We start from the raw sequence: 16952 nt of genomic DNA on the forward strand, positions 1-16952 counted from the left end.
TGGTTTTTATTGTCTTGTATCCGTAAATTATATTGTTGCTGAGGAGGGGCTCAGACTACGTTTATAGCAACACAAAATTCAGTACATCAAAATGGCAGACACTTTGCTTCTCCGAGCTCTGAAAGGACAACCAAAATCTCTAAATTTGTCCAGTAAAGGAATTAATCAAGTACCTCGAGTGATTGGCAAGCTTATAAGTGTAAACAACCTTCAGCTTAAAAACAACAAGATAGTCGATCTTCCGAGAGAAATAAGTGGTTTAACAAAGGTAAAGTAGGCTACCATGTTTACTGGCCATACTGGCTATGTTTAATAGCTCAAGAAAACATAGCCCCACTAGTGTGGCACGGATCACTCCCAGTTTATCCTTAGCCACACATCCGTCTACGCAATTTCATGTCAGCGTACTGAACATTCCGGTGCACCCACTTATCATCATGGGCGCAATTTCTTTTGCACACAAACATGATTCTTGACCTTTCCGCTTTCTAAAAACCATTTATTGAATGATTTCACTCACGTCATTCAGGTATTTTCCAGTCTTTTTGCCTTTATCCATTTAATCTAACGGGCTCGCTCTCTCAGTCGCCATTTTTAAAATAAGGTCGTTGAGCATTACGTCACTTGACCCCTCATTGTCATAATACACGGACTGAGCGATAAGATACTACATGTACCAATGGGCTCTTCCAAAACTTGGGCAGCAGTTTAGTTATCTTGACATGGAACAGCCGTCGAGACAAGTGCCACACTAGTGGGGCTAAAGAAAACAGAAATCCATGTGTTGGACGGGTTTGAAAACACTTTCCAAAACGCAGAAAATTAAAAAGAAAAAACACCAAACACAGTCTGAGTAAAAGAGAACACTAAGAAAGACTGAAAAAAATCCCGAAAACTAACGTATGTGACTCTATAGTCGCTAGGTCCCTATTTTCGCCATCTACAGCATGGACATCCAGGAGTTTTGCAAAATTGCGGGTAGAAACCGATGAAAACAATTGCAAAGAATGCGCGCATACGTACTGATAGAATAAATTATTGTGTGATCTGATTCTCTTACTGTTTCCTTCACAGAAATTAGAGCAATCTGTTCATCTTTGTCATGTGATCTTTACATAATCAGTCAATTTTATTTAGGCCTGTGCTTCATCAATAATCCCTCCCTCAGCCAATGGAACTTTGTAATTTGTTGTTACAGAAGATCAATTGAAAAAAGGGTAGTAAAGTTGGAGATACACTGCAGGGTCTGCCTTAATCATGCAGATTGACCAATCGTGCCCAACATAGATAGCATTATAATTTCTTACATTGTAATAATGCCTTACATAACAATGATAATCCATTGACCTTTTAGTTGGCAGTTTTAAATCTGGGTAATAACTGCTTGGAGGAATTGCCCGAGTCTCTTGCCACACTCCATGCCCTAGAGAAACTCCATCTCTTTGGCAACCAGATTAAAACAATCGATGCCAAGATTATTGGTAAGTATATCTGCATTTTCTGGGCATGCATGCATATCCCTAAGAGACCTTCCTGATTTGATTTTTTATCATTGACCCTGTTGACTGAGGAAACAGTCTTTCAACTATCCCTTCCTTTCCCAGCGCACTGACTTTGAAAATTCTAAACCTAGCAACATGTGATTGGACTGCTCAGTTTTGAGAGTCAGATAGTTTGAATCCTGAAGTCGTCATACTTCATGAAAGATGTGGCATTTAATATTGTAATAATTTTTAAAAATCATTCTTTGGGTCAATAATTTTTCATTTTGCTGAGAAATCCTGTGCAATTTTTCTCCATTGAATTTTGCAGGTGATCTCAGGAATTTGACTTTTCTAAATTTGAACAACAATCAAATTAAGACCATTCCCTCAGCAATTAACAGGTGAGTGGTACTGAATAATAGATCGACCTATTGCTAAAAACTGTAGAACTGCAGTCATTGTACACACTTGCTATGATCTTCAAAGTTCAGCTCTTTAAATAGATTTGACCAGAACTTAAAATGTTACTTTTTAAAGTCTTGTCCATACAGAGCATTTGTGAACACTGACTTTCGTAAAAACAGTTTTGGGGATTTAAGCTTATTTCCTAAATTGAATTTGAAAAATTAATGTTTGTTCACCAGAAGCTCAAATTTAACCCTTCTCTGACACTTTGGTTTTTGGGTTTTGACCTCTCTTGTTTTGGTATTGATCTAAATAAACCTTAATCCTTGAATTCAGGTTAGTGAACCTCCAGTATCTGAGCTTGGATGGGAACCAGTTAACCAGTCTCCCAGCCGAGATGTGTGCTCTCAGCAAGCTGACCGAACTCCATGCTGCCGGGAACCAGCTCTCCGCTCTTCCACTGGAGATTGGATTCTTAGTAAAGCTGAGCCGACTGCACGTGCAGAAGAACAAGATCAAGGAGCTACCCGAAGGCTTAGGGAAGTTGATTCACTTGGAGATCATCGATGCCGCTGCTAACGAGATCAGGATTTTCCCAACTGAAGTAAGCCAATTTGTGTTTGATGTTGTCTAAATGTTTATTTCCAAGATGTTTCTCCAGCTTTTTGCTGTTGGTTCATTATCTTTATCTGTTTGGTCATTAGTTACTCTGTCTTTCATTCAGTACGGTAACTTCCATCAATCAAATTTCATTGATGTATTTGCTCTTCGATGTGTAGAATTGTGTGCCTGATGTACTGACATCTGTCTTGTCCTTTTATCCTGGTCAGTATCTTTCAGCTAGTTTTTGTTTATTTGGTTTCTTCATTTGTTGATGTAATTTTGTCAGCTGCGGAAGTTTGTAAATTGTATCAAAAATGATTGGGGCTACGAACTTCTGTACTCATAATGTTTAAAGTTCTTTATGCATTGTAACATGGATTTACTGCATTTGGAGGTAAGGAATAAACAGAAAGAATTCCATATTGGACCATTACAGTTTTTGAGGGTCAGAAACACTGACAAGTTGACCCTACTTTTCTAATCTGTTAACTGTAGGTGCAGATGCCCTTTCCTTGCTCAAGTTCCCCTAAGAATTAACAAGCACCCCTTTTAAAAAAACTCGCTCTAAAGTACAGTACTCTTTGATCAGTTAGAAAAGAGGATTGGTTGTCAAATATGAAGTCTTAGATCTTGTAAGTACATGTAGGTAGACCCTTACTTGCCAAGTTCATATAAACATTTGACCTCCCTATATATCACAAATGGGAGGACAGAAAATGGTAACGATTTCAAACAGCGCCCTCACAGGAACCCTTTTGGTTTGCCTACCTTGACCAGATACACAAGCTCCCTCTGAAGGAGTTGTACTGTGAGGAAAATCCACTACTGGATGCCCTGCCTGTTCACTCCATACAGGAAGAGGAGATTCTCACATTAAAGGTAGGTGCTGTGCTTATCAGGTCTGTGCACTGATAATTGAGGGCGCTCTGCAAACCTTTTCTGCAGAGCTGTTTAGAGGGAGAGTTGCGACATGAGCGTCTTGATTGTTGGAACCAAAATGGTGGCTTATGCATCAGCGCTCATAGAAAGCACGCAGTAGCTGCATGCTGTATTGCACACAAAATGAACGGCCATTTTGAATCCAAAGTCAGAAGTTGTCACTACTCTCCATACTCAGCTCTGCTTTTCTGTAAAGATCGAAGACCTAACACTGAGGATATTTTTCATAATGATGTGTGTGGGCGGGACAGATTTTGCTGAATACAGAAAAAGACATATTTTGAATTCTCAAGAAACGTTCGGACGATTGGTATGAGATAGATAATCAGTGGACAGTAAAATTGAAACGCGGATTTCACAGAAGATCATTTCTATTTTCACTCAGGAAATCACCGCACGATACGTCATGAAGCAGTTGAAGGACAGGTAGGACGCTCCACCTGTAACTTGTCCTTTTGCTTGAAGAGTACAAAAAAGTTTGAAGTGGATCAGTGTGTGAAGTAAAGTAATATCACAGTTTAAAGTAATACATGCAGCGCCCACCTTTATAAATGTTTGCGACAGAATTGTTGATTATGCATGTAAAATGTTCACTGACTGTAATTAAAACACCTGTTCTTTTTAGCACCCAGATAAGATGTATCCTGAAAAGCAACTATTCCAATATTTTCATTTGTTGTTTCAAATATCTAAAAAATTCTTTTGTGGTGAAGGAACTCTTACAATTAAAGAAATGAGTTGCATAATGAGCAACCCAAGCTACACTTTATGTAACAATTGTATAAAAATGTAACAATTTGCATGATTAAATATATTTGCATGCGACACTAACACTCAGACGTAAGATGGTCAAATATGGAGACAAGGTATTCTATGAGGAAAATCCGGCGTAAGTTGACCATTAATATCCCTGGCACCCATTGCACCCTGCACGGTACGTGTTCAAGTTGGTACTTGTGGCACAGGTTACCATTTAAGCACAATATGATTGCACCTGAATACACATCCGCAAGCACAGTAGACCTCTGTACTGATGTGCCCCACTTTCATGTGTTCTTTCATATTGTGGTGGTCAGTGGACCACGGGATGGGCCCCCGCTGGCTCCATAGGAAAGTACACACATAAACAAAGTGCAATGTCATCACGCCCAAGTCATTGGTACATAGGCCAACTGGTCACCCATAGGCACCCGTTTGGACACGTTTTTGTCACATCTCTAGAAAGATGCAACTCACATTAACCTTGGCACGGCTCACATGTAGGAGTGACTGAATCAGCTCTTTGTCCCAAGCTGTTTTGTTTTTGTCCCAGCTTGTTTTTGTCAATATTCAGTGCCTCGGATTTTCGGTCAGGCAGTGTTATGTAGGACTAGATGAGTTCCATGCGTAGAAAACAGGCCGTGTCCGAATCCCTTGGCTGCGCCTTGGAAGTGACTCTCTGTAAAGTGTCTACAACCACAACCATCGATTCAGGCCGTGTCCGAAACGGGCTTCCAGAGCTACGGCTAGGTCTATTGTCTACGCGTCTCCACACATTTCCAATGGAGCGAAGACCTAGACCTAGCTCTGGACAACAGATTCGGATGCAGCGTCATCTGTTGTTTCAAGCCACAGCCAAGTGATTCGGACACAGCCTAATGGTGGTACATGCGTGCCTTACATTAGTCTTAGCCCAAGACATCAGTGATCGATAGTTGTTTTTTTTCTGTTGAAGAGCGCCCTCGCACAACTAGTTTTTACTTACTCTCACTAACTCACTGGCGCACAGTCTAATTATGTGTCGTTGGGGGCGCACTATGCACGGTGTCCGCTATCAAGCACTAACGTCTTGAAACCAAGACTAGCCTTACGTATGTAGAGTGCACACTGGCAAATTTCGTCGGAATGCTCAGTCTACTAGCGCAGGCACAAGTGCCCATTGAAATCGTCCAGTACTGGGGTACAACTTCACGGTGGAGGTAAGGCAGCAGGAGGAAGTCCCGATATCCTCACCTGCATATCGTTGCACACTAAGGTTGTCCCCACTATGGCTGAGGCTCTGTGTCAATTATTGTTTGACCATCATATGTCAGATTTTTGTATAACGCCTGGTAAGGTGCTCTCTGCATTTGTGGGTTGTGTAGTGATCATGCGACAGGAGGGCAGTGCCGTCCAAATTAACTTTACAGTATATTTCATGTATGATTAATTTGTATTCGGCAACATCAGTGAGTTTTTTAATTCTACATTATACCCCAAAAGGGGAGGTTGCAAAGGTGTTAGTCCGTTACTATGGCAATACACAACTTTACCTGATCCTTGCTGAGTCAATACTCTAAAACAAATCTCTCTAATGGAGAGCCACTTTCAGTGAAGAAACAGCGCAAGAGTTCAAGCCCTACATGTACCACTGTACAATGGTGTAACTAGGGTTAAATTTCCAGGGGGCACCCGGGGGTGCACACAAAAAATTAAGCTGCAACAGATTATTCACAGATAATGGGGTGCCCCCGGGGGAGGGGAGACCATGGGCATCTGCTGTGGGGGGGATGTGTCCCCCTAGATAGAACATAATACATTTTGAAAATCCCTTCAATATGTCAGCTTGTTACCCACGAGATCCAGGGTCTTCTGAGTGTGCCCAATTAAATTTCATTCCACTTTTACTGATATTGTTCAATGCCATTTTTTTTAGTTTCTTTATAAATGCACTGAGGAACAACAAAATTGATTTTCCAAACATTAACTGGCACATTGGACGTGTGCAAAAATTCCCAGGTGGTCATACATGCGGAGGGCCATACGCCACTACCCCAACATCCGGGACATGCTGGCGCAGGCCAGCAAGTGCGCCCTCTGTGGGGCATCATTCCTCAACACTTGGCTGGAGTGTGTGCGGTTTGTGGATGGACACAGAGTGAGTACGCCACACCAAGCAAATGTTTTTTATATACCAAACTCCTGCTTTTCCTTCTTCTGTATTTCAATCTAAACAATATTCTCTGACGATTGCGTGTCCTTTTTTTTTCATAATTTACCTTTTCAGCACCAGAAAATAGTTGACAGATTGTTTTAGCATTTTTTTTTGACAGTGAGCATGTTAATAATTCTTATGGCGGCCTTTGAAATCACATGCATTACCCCCCACTGGATACTAGTACTAAGAAAATGTTGACCAGAGACCAGTCACTGGCATTTTACATCTTTCTTTGGGCTAATTATTTGTTTTGGAATCCTAGAGCTGGACAGGTGTTTGTTTAGCAGCTTTGTGAAATTGGCCCCTTGTCTGTAAGAACTTATCATTGGGGCAATTTTGAAGGGCTGCAAAGCTATTTGAAAAGCACCCTTCAAAAACAGTTACTGAGGAAAGCCAGGTTACCAACTAAAATGCTATGCGGTGTGTATTGCTTCTCACTGGCTCTCCGCAGCCTTCTGCTAAGGTCACAGATTTGCAGAGCAGTGTTTGGAAAGTAGGCCATGATATTTCTCTTTTTTCCTTCCTTGTTACAGGACCTTAAGCTGAGTAATTCCCCAGGTCGAGTTCCCATCCGTGCCTTGCTCTGCTCCTACAAATGCTTCAACACACCAGGCCACGAGTTTTACGGCATTGCATTCCCTTGATGACATTCCCTGTAACCCCCGACAGGAGCTTTGTATAGCCGATGACAACTATCCGCCCCAACCCATTTTCAGCAGGGTCAACGGGGCTCCATTTTGGAGCACATCAAAGAATGTTGTTTCCAATACTCGCTGGTTGTTTTTGTTGGATTATTTGGGTGGGGGTTCACTGCTGTTCAGGTGACACAAATACCATGGGTGTTGTTTATTGTCAGGCTTTTTAAGGTCTTTATGTTCAACTAGAATTTGTTGTCAATTTTCAGTTGATAAAATTTGTTTTTTTAACCTGTGACGAGTAAACCACCCTGCTCTCGCTCATCTGAGCCGTGATCCTGCCATAAATTGTTGAATCAAGTACCACCAGCTCTAGAATCATATATCTTGCTGGAATTGCGGCAAAATAGTTGCATTTTACTTCTAAGGTCTTTACATTCTAAGAACGGACTTCAACATGAAACGCAAACGCAACTAAGTTCACCTTTGCTGTTGCCTTTATTTAATGTTTGGTTCAACGCACTGTACTTATCAGATTTCATTTACACTGAACTTTCAGATGTTAAAATACAAAAAAACCTACAGATACATGTACCAGCATTGCCTGTTCACGTAGGTTTTAAGAGCTGCAGCGTGTGTATTCATGGCAGCCAGAAATTTCTTGAACTCTCACCTCCTTGTGCAATGTTTAACACACTACAGAGCTTGGCAACTGCACCCATCATCTCTGACAGCGTGGACACATACAAGTGAGAGGGTCAACAGAGTTAAAGTTTTATGTAGAAATGGAAGGTTTGAGCTCCAGATAAAATCTGACGTGACTCTTTAATAAGCGCCTTTTTAAAAAAAACAGGAGTTATGAAAATTGTATTCATTCTATTTAATGAGTTCCGTCCTTTGAAAACCCAAATGTGGATAATTTTGTACATGTTGATACAATTTATATAAAATGTGTTTGTACCTGAAAACATTTTTTTCTAGTGATCAATAAATTTGCTGAAACTACAAGATATCCTGACCTTTTTCTTTTGTCATCAAGTCAATAAGTTGAATTAAAGGCAAACCAAAGAAATCCATTTTACTGCTGTTAGTCCATTTACACTTAAGAATACCTTTGCTGAAATTCATATTTCTAACTGTCTGCAGAAATGTAAGGTGGATCTGACATTTTTGACTTAAGTTTCAGTATACATTTCCGGCATCCAGAAATGTTATCTAAACACAAAAAACCCGAAATTGGGCCATTACATCCTTGTCTCCTCTTATGCCTGCAAAAATGCTGACCTTTGAATCAGTACTAATGCCGATCTGATTAGGTAACTGGTAAAGCATGGAGGTTAAAGGTCATCTGCTGAGGTCAATGGAGACATCTGCAATATCCACCATGACAATACCATTAAAAAATTCTGCTTTCCTGGGCCCTGAAGTAGAAACTGCTGTCAAGATGGGCACAGTGCAGGAGTATTTATCTTGGTTTCTTGAATGCGCTGCCGCTGGTCTTTGGCTTTTTCTTTTGGGATCCTTTTGTATCGGCAATCTGAAAAAGACACGAGGGAAAAAGATTATCACACAAGCTAAAAGACGACCCAATTGTACAAATGTGAAAGAAAAGCTGGGAAAAGGGTATCCAAACTTGATTCACGATCAAAAATTGTATTTCAATCAAAAATTATTTCCAATCATTAGTGGACATGAGACTAAACAAAGTGAAACCACAGATCAAAATAAAAAATTTTCCGGCTGATTTTGCATCAATTTTCTGCTCAGGGCTTCGGTAAGTTGGCTCTGGATTACAAACCACCCACAAAGTCCTACCTTCCTCTTAGAAGGTCCCGTCGGTGTGACAACCTTGAAGAAACTATCCAGCCTGCCCTGTGTTGATCCTTGTCTGCCCTTCAACAACTTCTTGACGCCATTCCGGATGCGATCCTCACTTTTTATAACAATGAGGAGGAAACAGTTGATCAATAATGGCATTTGTAAGAGCAAAATTCAATCTTCTTTTTAAAAGATCGGCCAGGTCAGAGTAGTTCTAACTTTAATACAAGAAATTGTTTTTTGCACTATCTGCAAGTGGTCAGATTGGTCTTTCAACACACCTTTAAAATGGGCAACTATTACTGTTTAAACTACAGCATTTAAAAAAAATTTTGCATCATCTTTTTAATGTGTCTCTCATAATTTTTCTAGATCCCCACTGGTCTTATGACTTACTTGAATCCTTTTTGCTCGCACATGAACTTCAACAAGCCTTCCTCATCGGGCTCAGTCCATTTCAGCTGAAATGAAATTTTAAGGAGATCACTATATCTGATGAATACGAGGTCCACAGAAATTTTCTTCACATGAGCCTTAGAAAAGCCCTATAACTTTACTAGTGCTCAAATCAAATCCTGCCTAAAATATAAAAAAACAAAACTGTGTTTTGCCTTCCACCACTGTTAATCCTGTGTGCTTGATGCCATCTAGGGCCTTGTAAGGAACAGAATTCACAAGCTTGCCTCGTTTAAGTTCTTGCTGAACAGCTTCAGTCCGTTTAATGAGGCAAGGTCATTTGGGATGACAGCAACAGATGTCATGACAGTTCAAAAAAGTCAACATTGTGCGAGTTGGAATAGTGAACTGACTTGTTAAGACTGGTTCTCAAACAAATAGCAGTGGGAAAACCTACATTTCTGACTGACATGTTTCACGTTCTTCAGATCTTTTGTAACCCTGCAAAGACAACTTACCTCAATCTCTTCTGCTGGTGTAACATCAGGCTTCATGAAGAGCTGCCGGGCCTCCTTGTAAAGCCAGTCCTCAGGTGGGGGATGTTTCTACAAGAGGAATGCAAACAAGAGTGAGGGATGCTTACAAGTTCAACTCAAATGCTTCCACAATTACTTGACGGTGAAAAACTGAAGCATCGATGGCTCTCAACACAGTGCTTTCACGATGTCAAAGGATAACGAGAGATAGTGGCACACATAAACCAGTCACAGCAAATTTGAGTGATGCTTGTAGTCAACTACTGTTCCACCACCATTTGGAACCAGGCCCTGAATCAGTAGCCAATTTAATGTAACATTCGTAGTTACCTCAGACAGTTTCCCTATTCAACAATGCGCAACATGGCCATGCATTAACTTTTGACGATGCCTACTGAAATTTGATAATGCCCACTGCGTCAAAAAAACTCTTGTACCTGGATATGAGAGAGTTTAATCCATCCTTATTGGTCAAGAGTCTGCAGCGATGCAGAATGCACCACATTTGCGCCAAGTCCATATATGGAGGTTTTTCTGGACAACTTGCACAAGGAATATACCACAGAATGGATGGGGGTGTTCGGGGAAAATGAAAGTAAAATTCTAAAACAAAATCATTGGAAATATATCATACGTTGACTACTTTTGGCTCTCTGACTAAAAAAAGTACTTAAGAATGGGAATAAATGTGTGCTTGAGGAAACCACTGGAGAATGAACGCTGATAATGCTCTCACCTGCGGCTCAGGTATTAGTCGCGTCCATTCTCCTGAGCCCGTCGGCCAAGCACATATTTATTCTCTTACTATAGACCATTCACATGAAAATAATTTTCACAAGATGCCATTGACTATGAATGCCACCAGAGCTGTTTAGTAACTGCAAAAGGTGAGTGGAGATGATATTTTACTTAGTAGTTCAACTAAGGTAGTTCAAATGTATCGGCACTCTGCATGCACACGGATAAAAAAGCAACTGATCAATGGTCAAACTGCACTCAATGCCTGTACTCACCTTGGCCTAATAAACATCACTTGGCAAGAATTAGCTGGGAACCATTCACAAGCAATATGCACTGCACAGCATTTGGTTGGTAACCATGTTTTTGTTTTTGCCCAAGCAAAAATATCTACCAAGCAAGTTCCCAGGCTTAACTGTCCTATGACTGGCACAAGCCATCAAAAGCGGGCCCATGATACACAAATCGGAAACGACAAACAACAAAATTTTGTTCAACAATTGCATACCTTCGTGTCTATATTTTTTAGGATCTCGTCAATGGATTTGTGCTTCTGGATGAGGTCAATGGCCCTCTTGGGTCCAATACCCTTGATGCTGCCGCAATAGTCACAGCCCATCAGGATACAAAGGTCCACAAACTGTTGGTGAAATTGTTCACTGACAATGTGTACTTATACCATTAGGTACTATATTTTGTGTACCATATTAAGTTTTGACCAAGTTCAGAAAGTTGCTAGGCAAAAACACTGCTATGAAGTAAACTCATGCTAACTGCTAAACAGAACATTACCCAAAGTCACAGTCACAAGAAATGCACATTAGGTTTCCTCTTGGATGAGCCTTATTTCTAGTATTACGAATACTTCTTCTGTTAACCAGATTTGTGCAAAATGCATCAGCATGTTGTGACAGCAAAATGAGAAATACATGTAAGACACCTGTCAGGGTATGTAAAGCGCAGTAAAAGGTTGAAGCTGTGGACATAGAATACTTATTGGAAACCCAATAATGATAAAAAAAAATGGTCTTTCGAGCTGGAATTTCTTCATGCAACGAGGAAATTAATTTGAATAAAACTCAGAGGAATAAAGGGGTAACTACCTCATCTTGTGAAAGCTCTAATCCGCCGAGCACTCTGGGAAGACTGAATTCCTGAACAGGTAACTTCCTGTGAAACACCGAAGCGAAGCAATCAGGTTTAATAAGTATATAACCTGGGTACTGCCCTGTTCTTAGGTACCGAGTCAGTACCTGGGTACTGCCCTGTTCTTAGATACTGAGCCAGATAACCAGCTTCTTGGCTTGATGACCTCTGACATGGGGTCAAGGAATTTGAATATCTACTCATGCACACATAGAGACAGCCTGACCGATCAGGATATGAGGAAAGAACTGTCTCATGGAAAAGCAGCCAATGAAATCTAAGAACACAGTAGTCCATTCCAAAACCCACGCAAAAACATTGCTGTGGATATCACTCAACATCCATTATGTTCTTTCCTGCAGCCTAAATGTTTAACACACCACAGGCTAACAGCTAGACTAAGGGTGACATTTACCTCGCCTCACTTGCAGTAAGGTGTCTCAGAAGAACGGTCCCTCCAAACGTGAGTGCATCCATGTCCTCTGTGCCCACGGCGTACACCTTCCCTGCCTTTACCAGGGCAGCACACTGAGCTTCCGCTTCACTGGGGGCCTGAGAGAAAACAATTTACTCGGATGTATCAACTCTCAGTTGCTACTTCACCCAATGGCTGAGACTCACAAACTTTGTTAGTATCATCCTGAACAATTTGCAAGAAAAAAGTTGCATTTAAACAGGGAAATAGCTACTGTACTTTTAGCTAGAACTTTGGCCACTATTGAAAATTTGGCAGCTGGAATGAACCCAGAGGGGCACAAAGCCATGTCTGAATTACTTGGCTGTGGCTTGAAATTACACACAATGCCATAGGGAGTGGCTGCAGCCACAACCACAGATAGAGCCAACGATTTTCCATTTCGCCAAATCCAGAATTCCACTTCAGAAATTCAAATTCTGTTTATACCTTACTTCGTAAGCATGAAATAGGAGAGCCAGTTTTAAACTATGCATGGAAACCATTTACCCAACCACACCGCTCCTCCCCCAAAAAACCAAAATAACAACAATATTGTTTCGAAATACTCTGCAATGTTTCCAACTTTTTCATAATTTCTGTGGTGAAAATTAAAAAAAAAATCCAGACAATAAATACTACACACCCCACCCCTTGATTTCCCACCGGCTTGCTATCGCCGAAAATTTGCTACGATTAATCTACGGACAATTCATGTGCCACTCCTCGTGTATGAAATCAGATTACATACATGTACATGTACTGTACAGTGAAGTCAGGTCTTGCATGTAACAGTTGTTGATCACGACATGTTAATGTTGGACATCGACCAGCCATTTTATTTTGCAATAGTGCGACAAAATTCAGAAAATTAACATTAAATCCGAGCCTTAAAATATATCAAACCTCAATCTTTATTGAACACTTCCAAGGGCCCACACAGCTATGGTACACCAAGCTTACTGGGTTTCGTTTAATTCAAGAAATATGTAATAAGTCTTCTGTTTTGCTGCCGTGGTTTCATTGTTTCGCTATGCGGTACTAGCCTTGTCTCAAGGCGTCTATGCGGATTCACAGACTAAATTCCCCACGTGTGCAATCGTCGTATGTGTGAGTAAGAACTTGTTTGCGCCTCGATTTCATTGTTAGTATGGTGCGCATGTGAACAGCCGATGTGAATTTGTGTATACAAAATACACCATACCGCACTGCTGTGCTGTGCCGGCTGCACGCATGGGGCCCACGCACGCCATAGCGCTTGCAAGTATCAGCACCGGCGCGGACGACCCAAGCATGTGGTAGAATGGTGCAATTTAGCATGTTTCCAGCGTAATTCATTCATTAAAAGCAAGCATTCGAAAAGGGTTTGGTAGGTATCATTCTAGTTGGAGTCTAATATGGATACCAACCGTGACGTGAGGGATGCCCATAAGTTTCAGCAAGTCCCGGCACTCATCGTTGTGCTGCTGCGTGACGCGGACCAGCCGCCGCTCAAACTTCTCCACGCCAGCGCTGTCGCCCACTTCCTTGGCTTTCTCCAGCTCCTTCTCCGCCTCACTGCGTCGCTCCATGCGCTTGGTCAGCTCGCCAGATTTGAGCTCTGGTGGCTTGCCGTCAAAGACGTAACTGAGGAATGGTGGCAGAGGGAATGAGAAAATCAACTCCGAAATGAATCTGGACTTTCTGCAACCAGTTGAAAAGCTGACAAAATTAACACAATTGAATATTCAAATATTCAACCTTCCATTTGACGGAATATGCAAAATATTAAAATGCACCAAATGCCCACAAAAGTAGCATCAAAATATACAGGCTTTTACGGAATGTAAAACCAGGGGCCAATTTCATTGAGCTGCTTGAGCACAAAATTTGCTTAAGCATGAAAAAACCTTGCTTGAAAAATCAGTTTATCTGCAAATTCTGTGCTTAAGCAGCTCCATGAAATTGGCCCCTGATAACTTGAAGGAAACGTACATACATATTGATCCAGCTCTTTCAGGTTTACTCATAACTCACTGAAATATGCTTTCAAAGTGCAACCAAATAATTGAATATTTCCCTTTTTATTTCACTGATTTTTAACTCTTGAATATTCAATTTCCAAACTAAAAACTCACTGACAGTTGATTCATTTAAATACTCAATTGACAATTCAAATAATCAATGCAACGCTGAATTAGTGAGGTAAAACACCTTTTTGAAGGCGTATCCCAACTTGACCAGAAAAAAAAAATTTCCGAACGTCGGCAACCAATGCCCACTCCATGGCATCTCATTTAATCCAAGAAGAAAAACAAGTGTATGCACTGTAAGAGAAAGTGGTGACATCATCTTCAGCAAACCTGACTGGCAACTGTAGACAGATTGAAAACACTCCACAAACAGCTGGGTGGACCTCCAGCTCGCTGACATTGATTCCAACCACACCTTCGTTACCGACCATTAGGGCCCTGTCCTTAGGATAAAATCTTCAAATCTCACTCTAATTGCCTCAATCAACATGCTGGGGAGCCCAAGAAACCTTAGTGCACAGAGCAGGCTCACCTGACCCAGCACTTTGTACTCAGCAGAAAAAAAAGTAAATGACTGTATGGTATCATAAGTCCCATATCTGGAAGTGTTTGCGAAACTCCACCGGTAAAATAATACCCAGGAATCCATATCATAAATAGGCATAAAGACAAAAGCAGGTGAATCGGGTTTGGCTCATGTTTGACTAACAGCCTGATGTCACAGTAGACCGAGGATGTTAAAACATGGTATGCATCCATGTACATTCATGAAATAAATCATCTGGGAATTTGGACAAAACGAACTTTAATTTCTGACACTTACACTGGTTTGATTCCGTTCTCCACCATGCGAATTGTTCGATAGAACATGCCCATCAGATGACTGTGAACAACAGCACAAAGTAAAATCCACATTAATTAAAACATAGGAATTTCTAAACAGCTTCTTGGATTGTGATGTGAAACTGTTGGAAAATGAGTAATTTTTTTTTTAATTGGAAACTTTGTTGCTTTTTATAATTCTTGGAGAAAAAACCTGGTGATCACCTTGTCGTTTCTCCCTCCTCATTGGTTAGCTGAGATCCATCCTGTCGCACAGCGATGAGAAATTGGTAGATACACATGGAAGCGTCAATAGCTATCTTACGACCTTGAAAACATAGCAGAAAAAAGGTTGGAAAGAGTTCTTCACACGGAAATCACTCATTTTCCCTGCAGTGATGTAGCAAGCACCAGAAATTGAAAACATGTCCTAAAAGTCAAATTTAGTGGAGAAAATATTGTAGCATTTACTTAGAATTTGGAACACTTAGATTTTTTGAACCAGTCTTATTTCCTAGCCTGACTGTGAAGCCTGCAGGCATGATAGGGTGTTAGCATGGTCAGTATACAACTCTTTCCTGATGTCCATTGGTACTTTCTTGAAATAAAACGACACAGGTCCAGACATCTATGAAAATAGCAAAATGATGGGAAAACCCAACAGCAAAACAAAACACGTACCACTGCCAGTTGCTAGTTGTGGTGTGCATTAATCCGAGTAACTAGACTCTACAAATCGCCTCTTTTAACATGTTTACCATCTGGTCAGCACCTCTTTGGAAAGAGTTCCATATATGGATGAGCCCGTGCACAAACCCTATGATATTCGTCTAAAAAATTCGAAGTGTTTTCTCAGTAAATAACTTGGTATTCATCCCCCCCCCAAATTGATTATTTTCTGGAAATTTTTTGCTTTCAGAGAGTTTCTGATCATATGGGGCCTAGGTCACTGCCGGGAACAATTACTGGCATCCGAATATAGAACTCTTTTAACATTTGGACAAGGCCGGCGATGCCGGGATTGTAAATTTGGGGACCCTGTTCCTCAGTTCCTATAATCATCATCATAGAGCTACAGAAACATTTTAACGTTTGAATTCACCTTGGTAGATGACTAGGCCCATGACTTCATGCTCAACATTCTCAATAAGTGTGGGGTTGAAGTTGTCAAAAAAGGGCAGTGTTTTGAGTTTTGAAGGAAATTATGAGGGGAAACTGTGTTTTAACACATGACACGTGGTGCAAATTTGCATGGATGGTTTATCAGTAAGAAAGTCACATTTTCTCACAATTTACAATTGGAAATTTCCAAAAATAGGGTCACTGCAATAAACAGAGCATTACCTTGCCTGGCATTAATTTCTTGGGGGGGGGGCTAGGCCAGGTTGGACGGTGTCTTCATTTCATGACGACTGACCGTAACGTAGTACGGTCAGGGAGTCCACCAGGGCTAGGGGGCGCCGGGAGGCTAACAAGTTTTACTTAGTTTTGCAAGATTAAAATGACAAAAAGCTGGGGTCCCCAAGTAGGCCCCACCATGTCTAACATGCTAAATGTTAAACTGTTAAGAGAGACAATTCGTCGAGTTTCCTAGCTTCATACAGCTACCGCTCAGGCTACGCTTTCAAGTTTCAGCGATTCACAATTACTAGTTTACTCGCATGCTACATATACAGTCACACGCAATACAATTGCGTTCACAGACAGTGTGTAAATTGTTAGTATTTTACTTACCGAAATAATTTTTGATTTCATTATCTTTCATAGCCACCGGTGCAAAATCGGCTATCAATCGAGCTAGGTTATGTATTCCCATTTTTGTACGGGATGCTTGACGAATTCACCTTCTCCTCTGCCCTGTTGATGTTGCTTTAGCTTTTGCATGAGTTGTCAAAGCGCGCCACGGCTTGTCGAATTGTTTTCGTTTCGCGGGAAATCCGTGTGTTTGGCCAAGTGAGAATAATAGCCGAATTGCAAATAGTAAGTGTATAGGATTCAGGTGTGGCTA

The 16952-nt window shown here is 41.0% G+C and overlaps 2 protein-coding genes across 4 annotated transcripts; one reads left to right on the top strand and one right to left on the bottom strand.

Moving 5' to 3' along the window:
- The first annotated feature begins 52 nt into the window (after positions 1–52).
- Positions 53–8030, top strand: lrrc69 (leucine rich repeat containing 69). 3 transcript variants are annotated; one of them, XM_087138159.1, is made up of 9 exons: positions 54–268; positions 1355–1481; positions 1813–1885; positions 2226–2493; positions 3270–3371; positions 3817–3857; positions 4270–4320; positions 6189–6327; positions 6921–8030. In XM_087138159.1, exons 1-9 carry the CDS (start codon positions 92–94, stop codon positions 7029–7031), a joined length of 1089 nt encoding a protein of 362 aa, XP_086994285.1. In that variant the 5' UTR covers positions 54–91; the 3' UTR covers positions 7032–8030. The 3 variants fall into 3 exon arrangements, with proteins under 3 accessions (XP_086994287.1, XP_086994285.1, XP_086994286.1); XM_087138160.1 differs by lacking the exon at positions 4270–4320; XM_087138161.1 differs by lacking the exons at positions 3817–3857; positions 4270–4320 and having other exon boundaries at positions 53–268.
- Positions 7498–16905, bottom strand: fen1 (flap structure-specific endonuclease 1). Its single transcript, XM_022238816.2, has 11 exons — positions 16679–16905; positions 15170–15272; positions 14946–15005; positions 13520–13736; positions 12072–12208; positions 11614–11680; positions 11019–11150; positions 9755–9841; positions 9237–9301; positions 8838–8955; positions 7498–8559 (listed from the first exon to the last, which is right to left on the bottom strand). The coding sequence occupies exons 1-11, from the start codon at positions 16758–16760 to the stop codon at positions 8488–8490; spliced, it is 1140 nt and encodes a 379-aa protein (XP_022094508.2). The 5' UTR covers positions 16761–16905; the 3' UTR covers positions 7498–8487.
- Positions 16906–16952: the final 47 nt, after the last annotated feature.

Source organism: Acanthaster planci, linkage group LG06 (assembly GCF_054643075.1).
Source record: "Acanthaster planci isolate LZ-2023a linkage group LG06, COTS_SCS, whole genome shotgun sequence".
Lineage (NCBI taxonomy): Eukaryota > Metazoa > Echinodermata > Asteroidea > Valvatida > Acanthasteridae > Acanthaster > Acanthaster planci.

What these genes read in the sequence shown, in the direction of transcription:
- lrrc69 (XM_087138159.1), top strand. Translation starts at nt 92, where the DNA reads ATGGCAGACACTTTGCTTCTCCGAGCTCTGAAAGGACAACCAAAATCT. An exon ending in ATTCCCTCAGCAATTAACAG is followed by an intron (nt 1,886 to 2,225) that starts GTGAGTGGTACT and finishes CCTTGAATTCAG; the next exon opens with GTTAGTGAACCTCCAGTATC. An exon ending in TTCTATGAGGAAAATCCGGC is followed by an intron (nt 4,321 to 6,188) that starts GTAAGTTGACCA and finishes AAAAATTCCCAG; the next exon opens with GTGGTCATACATGCGGAGGG.
- fen1 (XM_022238816.2), bottom strand. Translation starts at nt 16,760, where the DNA reads ATGGGAATACATAACCTAGCTCGATTGATAGCCGATTTTGCACCGGTG. An exon ending in TGAAATCAAAAATTATTTCG is followed by an intron (nt 15,273 to 16,678) that starts GTAAGTAAAATA and finishes TATGTTTTCAAG; the next exon opens with GTCGTAAGATAGCTATTGAC. An exon ending in TAGAGCTTTCACAAGATGAG is followed by an intron (nt 11,151 to 11,613) that starts GTAGTTACCCCT and finishes TTTCACCAACAG; the next exon opens with TTTGTGGACCTTTGTATCCT.